Raw genomic sequence first — 10193 nt, forward strand, 5'->3', positions numbered from 1 at the left:
TTATGGGGAGAACTGTCTCTGACATGCATGTTGTAAATTGTCACAAGTCAGCTACAGCTGCATGGTCTATTGAAAAGTACTCGAGAGTAGAGTGCTCCGTAACTATACCAGCACGACCCCCGTACTTGATACCGGCCCGGACCAACGGGAGCAAACTCGACCGAGTCACTACTAGACGTGAACCGTCTCTAACACTTCTTCGTTTACCTCTTGACCCGTTCCCATACCTGAAGACGTTCCATCCCACACAATGGCGAGCGCTTCGGGGTACAACCACCATCGTTTCGCCAGAGCGGTATTGAAGAAATCTAGGAAATGGGAACCTTCACTTACCGTTCAATTATACGCAAAGAATTGGAGGTTTGAGAATTCTGTATGTTCTCTTCCGTTCCCCCTTTCTTTTCCTCTTCCTCCCCTCTTTTGCCTGTCCCGTCTTATAAGATTCATATCTGCTCTTATCACCCATATATCATTTATCTAACTATACAATGTACCATCTTTCAAAGGTCACTGAAAGAATCTCATATCCCCCATTACTCACTCTCCTTTCTCATTCAAAAGTCCCAAGATATCAAACATATTCAAAGTACTATCCCCCTGATGTGAGAGAGATACTGGAGGGTAAACCTAACGTCAACAGCCCGTAACATTCACTTATGATGGTCCTATGAAACCTTTCCTTTTAGCTCTACGTTCTCAAGTCATCCCTTCTTCCCTCATGCCTTTCTTATACGATATTCAACCTCCCGTTTCTTTTGTCGATGGATGTTTAGTGGTTGAAATTCAAGATTTTAGAAAAGAACCAGAAGGTAGAAGTAGAGTCGTTATGCGTCCTGCTGCTGAAACTTTGAGTTATACTATTGATTCCATGTTGGAGAGAAAAGGACAAGATTGGGATGAGAAGATGAGGTTGGAATTGGAATCGAGAATAATTGTGAGTTAGGAGTTTTTGTTTTGTTATTCTGCCCTCTGCCCTTTCTTCCCTGCTTCTTTACTATTCTTGACCTTCAGCTCCAGCGTCTTCTTCCCTTTTTCTTTACTATCCTTGATCTTTGACTCCAGTCTGGCCCGGATTTCGTTGGCGTGAAATGTGAAAATGTCAAGCTACGTTCCAAGGAGAAGATGCGCAGGAAGTAGTAAACCACTGGGATTTCTCATTCTCAATAACACTCATGGTTGTGCGACCTTGGCTTGACGAAGAATCAAAACAACGAATGGTCATGATGAAACGAGTTATGTCAAGTGTTGATCTCAGGCGGCTACATCTCCACCTCTTTATCTCGGTACTTCCATCCTAGCCTCAAGAAATGCAACATTAGCTATGGCCATCACGACTCCTGCCGGTCCACATCTTTCCGCCGATGGAGGATATCGTCCCGAAGTACCTGAAACAGATACTTCCAACGAGACAGAACGAATGCGTAAACTCTTTTTCGCTGGTGGTAAAGATCGAGATCATACAGCTCCCTATCAACCGTCGTGGTCTATCTTGTCGTTGAAAGAACGTTTGGCAGAGGCTGCGAGACAAGATATCGGTAACAGTGTTTCTGGATCTGTCGGGAATGTAAATAACAACAACGGTAATAATGGTCAGAATAATGGGGAAGGGGAAGAGAAAAAGAAAAAGAAGAAAAGACCTGTTCCTGATGGTGAAGAAGAGAAGAAGGTTAGTAAGAAGAAGAAAAAGGTGATTCAACCTGTGGAAGAGAAAATCAAGGTGGAAGAAAAAGGGGAAAGTAAACCTAAAAAGAAGAAACCGAAGAAGAAAGATGTAGAACAATGATGGGTGTTTTTTTGGTTGAAAACTTTTCTCTTCTTATCATTCAAGAACACAGTTCGCCAGTTGTCATAGGTGAAAAACAGAAGGTTTTAGGATTGAAAATTAGATAAAGATCAGGAGTGGAGAATCATAAAAGTTTATGACTGTTGTACAACCATACATGTATATTCATCAATCATGTTTCCGTACTTTCCCTTCTATGTCGAAGTTCCAATCTGGTTTTCAACGATTGAAAGCAGCAGATGACAACCCAGTATGATGTAGAATATCAGGAGAAAGAGAGACTTACGTGAGAAGAATCACATTGACCAATTTCTCACATGCCGCAGCTTCACTTTCTGTAGGTTCACGACGAGCGAATCGAGCTTTTTCAATCATTTCGACATAGGTATGAACAAAAGTAATGAATGCACCTTTCTCGTCGGTCAATTCTCGGGCCGCATGGAGTAAGGGAAAGAGAGCGTGGTCAGGGGCTTTGGATTCAGGTGCTAAGGCTTGACCTGGGAATCAGTCATTTTTGTAGATAGCGTGACTCTCGACCCTTTAGATGTTTATCACGGGCGCCCCATCAAATAGAGAGGTGATACCACAAACCCGACAAGGGTACCGGATCAGATCAATAGGATCCACGTCATTTCATGGCAGATACAGATGGTCTTAACAATGGGAAGTACGAGTCAAAAAGCTATGAGATCAAGGATTAAGGGATGAACGAAAGGACAGAGTCTTGGGTTTTAGGTGTGGAATAGAAACACTTGACTTACGCATGGTAGGAAGAGTAGATAAAATGTATACTCTAAAATGTTGATTTTCCCATTTTGTACCAGGTCTTCCCCAACCTTCTTGTTGTCCTTTAGTAGCTTGTGAGATATGTGCGATAATTGCCGTTCTAGAGTATTCGGTGGCTATATGGTCTGCAACTTTCTACACGGTCAGCACGATATTTGGTACCCCCTATCGCGAAGGACAGGGATAGAGAGATGAAGCTGCGGTAGTGGTCATGATCCATGAACATCTCGAAGACTAGAGTATCTGGTCTTCGAAAGAACCTCGGGTTGAAGACTGACAAAGATAGCTTTTCGAGAGGGATACTCGTAGAACGAGATGAATGTGTTCGTGGAAGGAGATGAGTGAGAGATGAATGTCATGGAAACCATGTTTCGAAGGATGACGAGTGTCTAGAGACAATGAAATCACAGGTTTAAAAGTCAAGATTCAGAACGGAGTGGGGGATACAAGATAGAACAAATTTATATTGAACACAAACACTCACCTTGGGTATATCCACTTGTTTCGTAGGTACATAAGGCCTTGGCATAGTATGTAATATACTTCTTATAGAAAACCATCTTGACCAAATAACAAAAAGAGCTATCATCCCCTTTTTTCACATTAACACTATTTCCCAAACACATACTGTATATCTTCCAAAACGAGAAGAAATAAAAAGAAGAACCTACAAGAATAAAATAAGCTCCTACGATGATGACTACATTCCATCTTTTTTGACCTCCTCTTCTAACTGCTTGTTCTCCCAAAGCATACGCAGTACCAACCAGCAAAACTCCTGTGATGAGGAGAAAAAGTGAGAAAGAAGTTTGATATAATATCGATTGAATTAAACGAGCGTTCCATCTTTTTGATTTTTTATTCTTTGATGTACTTGATACATCTCGTAATCTTTTCTTCCCATTTGGATTGGATGTGGAAGTAGATGTATTAAGTGCAGTTGTTGATATACCTGTTGATTTCACACCTGTCCCTATGTGTTGTCGACCGCCTGTTGACTTGATCCTGGAGGTCGGCTTGGCTTTAAGAAGGTTAGGGTTGTGAGTTGGAGATTCATGTGGGACTTGAGTGTATTTAGGTGGGTAACGATGAGTTGGTAATTTTCCATAAGGTGATATATGAGAGATAGGAAGGGATGAGGAAGAAGGATGAGAAGGAACAGAGAGGGTGGAAGTTGATTGTAAAGGTGAAAATGCGTGTGGGTGAAGTGATGATGATGTAAGGTGGAGTGGAGGTGGACGGGAGGTGGAAAGACGTTTAGACGTGGTGTCCATAAGCCTGGAATCTTTCACAAGCTTGTGGAGTTAGGGAACCTTGTAGGATCGTATGCCGTGGTAGGATCTTGGGAGAATGGTAAGTTATGGGACGACAGAGTTGGGTGCAAAGCATTGATGAGCATGGCTCAAGCGACAGAGACAAAAAAAGCGATTATATAGTTAAACAACAGGCAGAACTTCATTGGGTGATGTTGGCCGAGTGGTTATGGCGTTGGGTTTAAGTTTTGTTCGCAGATCGATCGCAGATCGCAGAACTGTTGCACACCTCCAATGGATTTTATCCGCGTGAGTTCAATCCTCACACATCACAAGTCTACTTTTGTCCGTCTACAATGCTGGTCGGGTTGCAACGTTGTGAGACAATGATCAGATGCTACGCAATCACCTTGTGGAGATAGCCAAGATGTATGCATTCGTCCGGTAGACAAGTACCTATATCGTACATTGTTCATGTTTCAAACCAATATCAACTGTCCCTATCTACTTCAAGTCGACCCGTTAAATCCCTAACCCCTAAACCTATTTGTCCCAGTGCTCCCGTATATCGAGACAACATCCCCCCTTGATCTCACCCCTCCTTAGCAACAGTCTCTACAGCATCACGGAATATACTCATCCCCTCTTCCATCTCCTTCTCTGAAATGATCAAAGGCGGTATGAACCGAATGGTATCGAAGCAACTCGTGGTGAGTATCAACATGCCTTTATCCAAACAGCATTTCTGCACTCTCTTGCCTATATCTTTTGGAACATTCTGGTTTTGTGAGATACCTTCCATCGTCAAAGGGGAAGAAGGACTACGGAATTCGATAGCACCCATTAGACCTAGGATACGGGTGTCGATTATGAGATGAGAGGTTTTTGATGATTTGGCTAAGGATTCGAGTACTGAGCGCATTTCTGCCGAACTGGGAGTAAGTTTATATACCTCGCCTTGTTGATGATCCAGACTTCGGAAGATAGATACTCATGGAGCGTGGCTATGAGATGGTATGTGACAAGGGCTGGCGAGTAAGAGGCGAAGGGGGAATTGAGCGGTGAACATTGAGGTATGAAGAATGAAAGAATACAGTATAATTGGGTGCCCCCAAGACTCACCGTTCAGCAACGTTCTCCGCAATGTGTCCTGTTTTATACACTTCCTGAGCAGCCACACCTGCCGCACAACAAACTGGATTCCCAGCGTAAGTCCCACCCATACTTCCCACGGGCATACAGTTCATCACCTTCTTCGACCCGACTATTCCGCTGATGGGAAATCCATTGGCAATACCCTTGGCGAAGATCATGAGATCTGGTCTGACTCCAGAATGTTGGATGGCGAAGTATTTACCGGTTCGATAGAATCCGGTTTGGACTTCGTCAATGATGAGTAATATGGAATGTTTGTCGCAGACTTCCCGAAGATAATGGAGAAACTTAGGGGGACAAGGTACGTAACCACTATCTTTTTAGCGGTCAAAGAGACAGATTGTACAAAAGAGGAAGAGGATGAGGAAAATTGATAACTCACCCTTCACCTTGAACAGGTTCGATGATAATTGCTGCTGTGTCACTTGGGGCGGTTTGTTGCTTCAAAACCAAGTCGAGTTGGTGAAAGGCCATTCTACATAATTCTTCTTCAGACGTACTGGGAGAAACACCAAGAGAATGCCAATATGGGAAAGGTGTAGTTATCACCCCACTCTACTATGTCAACCAATCAATTCTTTTGTGATACTGCTCTATTAGATAAGCACAAGGGAAACTCACCATCATAGGACCTGTGTTTTGAGAGTAAATAGTTTTACTCTTGGTGAGTGCGGCAGAACCGTATGTCCTACCGTGATAACTACCTTGCATGGTGATTATATTCTGTCTTCCTGTATACTTTCGTGCGACTTTGACGGCAGCTTCGACGGCTTCAGAACCAGAATTCCAGAAGAAGAACGAATCCAAAGAGGGATGTGGCATGACGGGAAGGAGATGTTCGATGAGTTGAAGATAAGGTGCTGAGAATGCGATAGAACATTGCATGTGAACGAGGGAATCTGCTTGTTGAGTCACGGCGGCAGTGATAGCAGGATGACAACTATCACATCAGTTCAAACCTTCCACACGACTACCACACACGACTACCTCATACGACTAATTGACTGACTCAGCATGTGATTGAGAGCTGAGAGAGGCGAATGATGATTTCAAAGTTATGACAAAAGAGAAAGACTGACTGTCCCAAATTGACCACACCAATTCCAGAAGTGAAATCCAAGAACCGTTTCTCTTCTGAAGTCCATAATTCCGCTCCACGTCCTTTGACCATGACATGATCTCTCAGCCTACCTAACCCGTGTGTAACATGTTCCTTCCCAAACTCTGCCCATTCGGCTTCAGTATGAATCTTCCCCGGCATATTTCCCACTTTCTCTGTTGCTAAATTTCGACGTGAGCAAGAAGTAACGATTGTTCTACTCCTAGGAGTGATTCTGATTGGGGGAGATAAAGGGATGTTTCGAGGTATACAAGATGAAGATATATATCTCGTCATTCGAACGGGAGAAGCTGATCCGATGAAGGGATTCATAGCTTACAGGAGAAAAGCGGGATGGGATGGAAAGGGGGTTTGATCGGGGTTGTCAAAATAGTACCTCGAGGGGGCCCTGATGGACAAAAATCCTCATGTGAAGTGTGGAGTGAATGTTGAGAAACTCGCTTGGGGTGAACGATAATGACAAGTCGACTACGTCTCTCTCACCGCCTCGTCGGTATCCGATCTTCGGCAGGTTTGTGTCCGGTCTATACAAGTCGAAGTTATGAGTTCGGAAGCTTATGCCTCGAGGTTGAGAATGATGAGATGGTTTTTGGTATATTACAAGAAATGGGGTTTGAAGTGGATGATCAACGATGTGGAGGTGAGATGAAATAAATACACAGACAGACGTAAGACAAGGGGAGTACGGCGTGGATTCCCGAGCGGGAGAAGATGCGAATCCTGCTCTCGTCCGATGATGAAAGAACTTTGGGGGAAAGAGACAAGCTCGTCGTAGGTTGTCCGTTTGTCGGATTGTTCGGGGCTGTCAGTATAGCCAGAGTAGTGTACAGAGTATGTACACCGTGTATCCTTGTAAAAGTAGGAGAAATGTGGAGGAATGTATCATGAGGGTCAATTTTAAGCGAGGAGGGCGGAGATCAGACCTGATCGTCAGTGATCATTTGACCACGTGGATCGACGCCCAGTGCTAATCCGAGTCATCTGTGCCTTGCCCTAGCTTCGCTTAAGAATAAACTCCTCTCCCCCCCCATTGCTCTTCGATGTCTATGTTGCTTCTTTTTTCCCTATCTTCGATCTCCTATCTCGCAGTCTTGTCTCCTTAAACATTCCAACATTTTCATGGGGATGTGATGACTGATCATTCCACACATACATCCCGATTTCATCCGCTCGCAGTCGTTAACACACGTTGTACGTTGCTCCCTTACCATCAGTCGCTCAGCAACCAAACCACCAGCAACCACATTGGTTTAATCTCCGAGCATTCCAGGAGACTAAGGAGACTAACATTTTGGTATCTATCGACCATGATAGTTTCAAGGGGGTTGGTAGAACGTTACGATGACGACCTTTTCCCGACGTCCAGACCATGGTCGATGACTTAAGTAAAAAGAGTATTCTGACAATGATCTCATTAACGCCACCGTCATTCAAGTTTCTTCTTTCTTTTACCTCATCACTTTCTTTCGTGTTTTTGGTCTTCCAGAGCTGGTCTCTGTTATCTCTCAACAAAAGTCATATCTTCTACATCAAATCACATTTGTTGTAACATTTTCATCAATAGACAACTAGAATAGATTGAATCAAAAAAAATGTCCCTTAAAGCTGAATTGGAAACTTGGGCAGCGGCATTGAAAGCGTATGATGAACAGGATTTCGACACAGCTTTATCATGTTTTGAACGTATTGGAGATACCTCAAAGATATGTTGGAATATGGGTATCATACTTGCCACTTTAGGTCGTCATGAAGAAGCGGTTGAAAAGTTTATCGAAGCTACAAGTTTGGATGGTTATCTAACCGTGGCTTATCATCAAGCTGGAGTGTCCAATTTTGTAAGTGACTCTTCTTAGACCCTCGATCCTTGACGTAAACTCCTCCTCTCTCACACACCTATACTTCTCCTTTTGCATCTCCCGACCCCTTCCATGTCTTTCTTCGACCTCGACACATCCCTCTGTGGTCCGTCGTCAAGTGACGAAATGTGGAAAATTCGAAGCGAACACTGATTATCAGATGTTGGGACGATACGAGGCCGCACATAAAGATTTCGAAGATGCTTTATTATACATGCGAGGTAACCAAACAATGTCTGTATCATTATTCCTCATCCTACTTTATCAGACCCACATCCTGTTGACTTCAACTGACGACCGCCGGAGCTCGGAAAGATGTGGAGAATGGTTAGTTGAGAAATGACCATAGCTGATAAGAAGTAATTACGAACAACTAGGTCTCAATTTCCGACTCTATTCAGCAGAGGTTTTATTCAACTGCGGTCTAGCGAAAATATACATGGGTCAAGTCGACTCTGGTATTCAAGATATGCGCGATGCGGCGAGTCAAAAACAAAGTCCTGAACATGGAGTAATCGATGATGCTATACGTGATCAAGGAAGAGATTACAATGTTTTTTCTGTTCCCGTAGGGGTTTTATTCAAACCGGCACCTGGGAAATTGAAAAATCTAGCTGCTAGGGATTATATGGGAAAAGCTGTGAGCACCTCAATTTATCTCCCCTATCACCTTCTCAATCAGTTTCACCCGGAACTTTCACCATGCAATGGTATTTTATTCGTCGTGGGATTTCCTGACAAATAGGTTTTAGTCGCTGCTAGCGATGTCAACGACGCTTATACGACTTTTACAGGTGTGACACGTCTTCAACGTGGACAAACTCCTTCTGGTGCTCCTCTAGATCCTAATCATCCTCTTTCACGTTCAGCTTCAGTAGGAGCTTTAGATAGTCCATTACCAATCGCTACACGTATGACAAGAAGTAATACCATAGCCACTTCAGCAGGAAATATAGATCCACCACGTCCTCTCGCACGAAACAATACTACCCTTAACACTACTCCGAACACTATAGGATTACGAAACATGACAACATCAACGACTCCCGACATCCAAGACATGCGTGGATTGTCCAGGGGCAATTCAATTCGTCCTTCTGATAATAATTCTCTTTCCACACCTTCTAAACCGAGAACAGAAAGGAAAGATTCTACTTCTTCTTCAGAAGGTCCTAATTCTCCTCCAGATCCAGTACTTCGTACTCCTCAAGAACGTCAAAAAAGTTTACGAGTGACAGAATTATATGATGATTATTATAAATCACCAGGAGCTTATGAAGATGATATACCACCTGAACTCCCGCCGATTGGAGGAAGAAAGATTGAAGCTTGGGCAAAGAAAACTATTGCTGGTGCTCCCCTTACTAGAAACAATTCTGCATCAGCCAGAGGACCACCTAGTAGTTTCGGAGGAAAAGGTTTGGGGTTGAGGAGGACACCAAGTACGATGAGTAGTGTCATGACGATGAGTCGATATGAGGAGGATGGAGTTTCGGAGAATGGTAGTTTTTATGATATGGTAAAGATACGTGTCAAGGTGAGTTGTGGTACATTTCTCATTCATCCCTTCTTATAGTCATAACAACGACGTGCAACTGCACAGTCACACGACTACACGGGTGCACAACCGCGTTTGATACATAAACAACACCCTGAGCGTAGACGGAGAAGAGAACCATAGATTGTCCCGATGTCACGGGCCAGGTTGAAGAGAGCACAAAGGGAGATGAAAAGGGATAAGGGAGGGGACAAGGAATTAGAAGGGATAAGGGAAGAGGCAAGGAATTTAGAGTATAGACTAATCAACAGGTTCACGTCGGTTCATTGACAAGAGGAATGTCAATTTCCCCAACCGACAATTTCCCAGATTTCCTAGATGCAATCCGAGCCAAATTCCCAGATTTGACCTCTGACGTCGGGGTGAGATTCAGAGACGAAGATGGTGATATGTTGAGTATGCAAGATGAAGGTGATTTCGAAGCTGCTATTGATGTAGCTAGAGTTATGGCTAAAGGGAGACAAGAAGGAAAGTTGGAAATATGGGTTGATTAAGATTTCTCTCTTTCCTTCTTTCCTTATTCCCTCCTTTCCTCTTCTTGTTCGTACTACTTTTTCAAGGATTCCACATTTACGATATGTTGTATTGCTGTCTTTCTCATCGATGTCATCATACTTTTCATCAAGCTTTTCAATGCCTCTGATTTTCTACGAAGGTGGTTCAATACTCTAATATATAAAAT

The 10193-nt window shown here is 43.4% G+C and overlaps 5 protein-coding genes across 5 annotated transcripts; 3 read left to right on the forward strand and 2 right to left on the reverse strand.

The window, feature by feature from the left end:
• Positions 1-250: 250 nt before the first annotated feature.
• TREMEDRAFT_29065 (uncharacterized protein) lies at positions 251-1783 on the forward strand (the record flags this gene model as incomplete). Its single annotated transcript, XM_007003195.1, has 3 exons — positions 251-373; positions 641-934; positions 1256-1783. 3 exons carry the CDS (start codon positions 251-253, stop codon positions 1781-1783), a joined length of 945 nt encoding a protein of 314 aa, XP_007003257.1.
• Positions 1784-1955: 172 nt separating this feature from the next.
• On the reverse strand, positions 1956-3843 carry TREMEDRAFT_61077 (uncharacterized protein; the record flags this gene model as incomplete). Its single annotated transcript, XM_007003438.1, has 5 exons — positions 1956-1977; positions 2070-2280; positions 2545-2704; positions 3054-3161; positions 3241-3843. 5 exons carry the CDS (start codon positions 3841-3843, stop codon positions 1956-1958), a joined length of 1104 nt encoding a protein of 367 aa, XP_007003500.1.
• Positions 3844-4414: 571 nt separating this feature from the next.
• On the reverse strand, positions 4415-6238 carry TREMEDRAFT_61078 (uncharacterized protein; the record flags this gene model as incomplete). The annotated part of the gene is made up of 5 exons (XM_007003439.1): positions 4415-4754; positions 4945-5289; positions 5360-5532; positions 5599-5917; positions 6057-6238. The coding sequence occupies 5 exons, from the start codon at positions 6236-6238 to the stop codon at positions 4415-4417; spliced, it is 1359 nt and encodes a 452-aa protein (XP_007003501.1).
• A 307-nt stretch (positions 6239-6545) lies between these two features.
• On the forward strand, positions 6546-6961 carry TREMEDRAFT_56621 (uncharacterized protein). The gene has a single exon (XM_007003327.1). The coding sequence runs from the start codon at positions 6554-6556 to the stop codon at positions 6749-6751; it is 198 nt and encodes a 65-aa protein (XP_007003389.1). The 5' UTR covers positions 6546-6553; the 3' UTR covers positions 6752-6961.
• A 728-nt stretch (positions 6962-7689) lies between these two features.
• TREMEDRAFT_68118 (uncharacterized protein) lies at positions 7690-10005 on the forward strand (the record flags this gene model as incomplete). The annotated part of the gene is made up of 5 exons (XM_007003629.1): positions 7690-7932; positions 8114-8187; positions 8314-8593; positions 8699-9490; positions 9763-10005. 5 exons carry the CDS (start codon positions 7690-7692, stop codon positions 10003-10005), a joined length of 1632 nt encoding a protein of 543 aa, XP_007003691.1.
• Between the last annotated feature and the right edge of the window lie 188 nt (positions 10006-10193).

This window comes from Tremella mesenterica (genome assembly GCF_000271645.1).
Source record: "Tremella mesenterica DSM 1558 unplaced genomic scaffold TREMEscaffold_3, whole genome shotgun sequence".
Classification (NCBI taxonomy): Eukaryota; Fungi; Basidiomycota; class Tremellomycetes; order Tremellales; family Tremellaceae; genus Tremella; species Tremella mesenterica.

Excerpts from the sequence above, each read along its gene's own strand:
- TREMEDRAFT_56621 (XM_007003327.1), top strand. The coding sequence starts at position 6,554 with ATGACAAGTCGACTACGTCTCTCTCACCGCCTCGTCGGTATCCGATCT.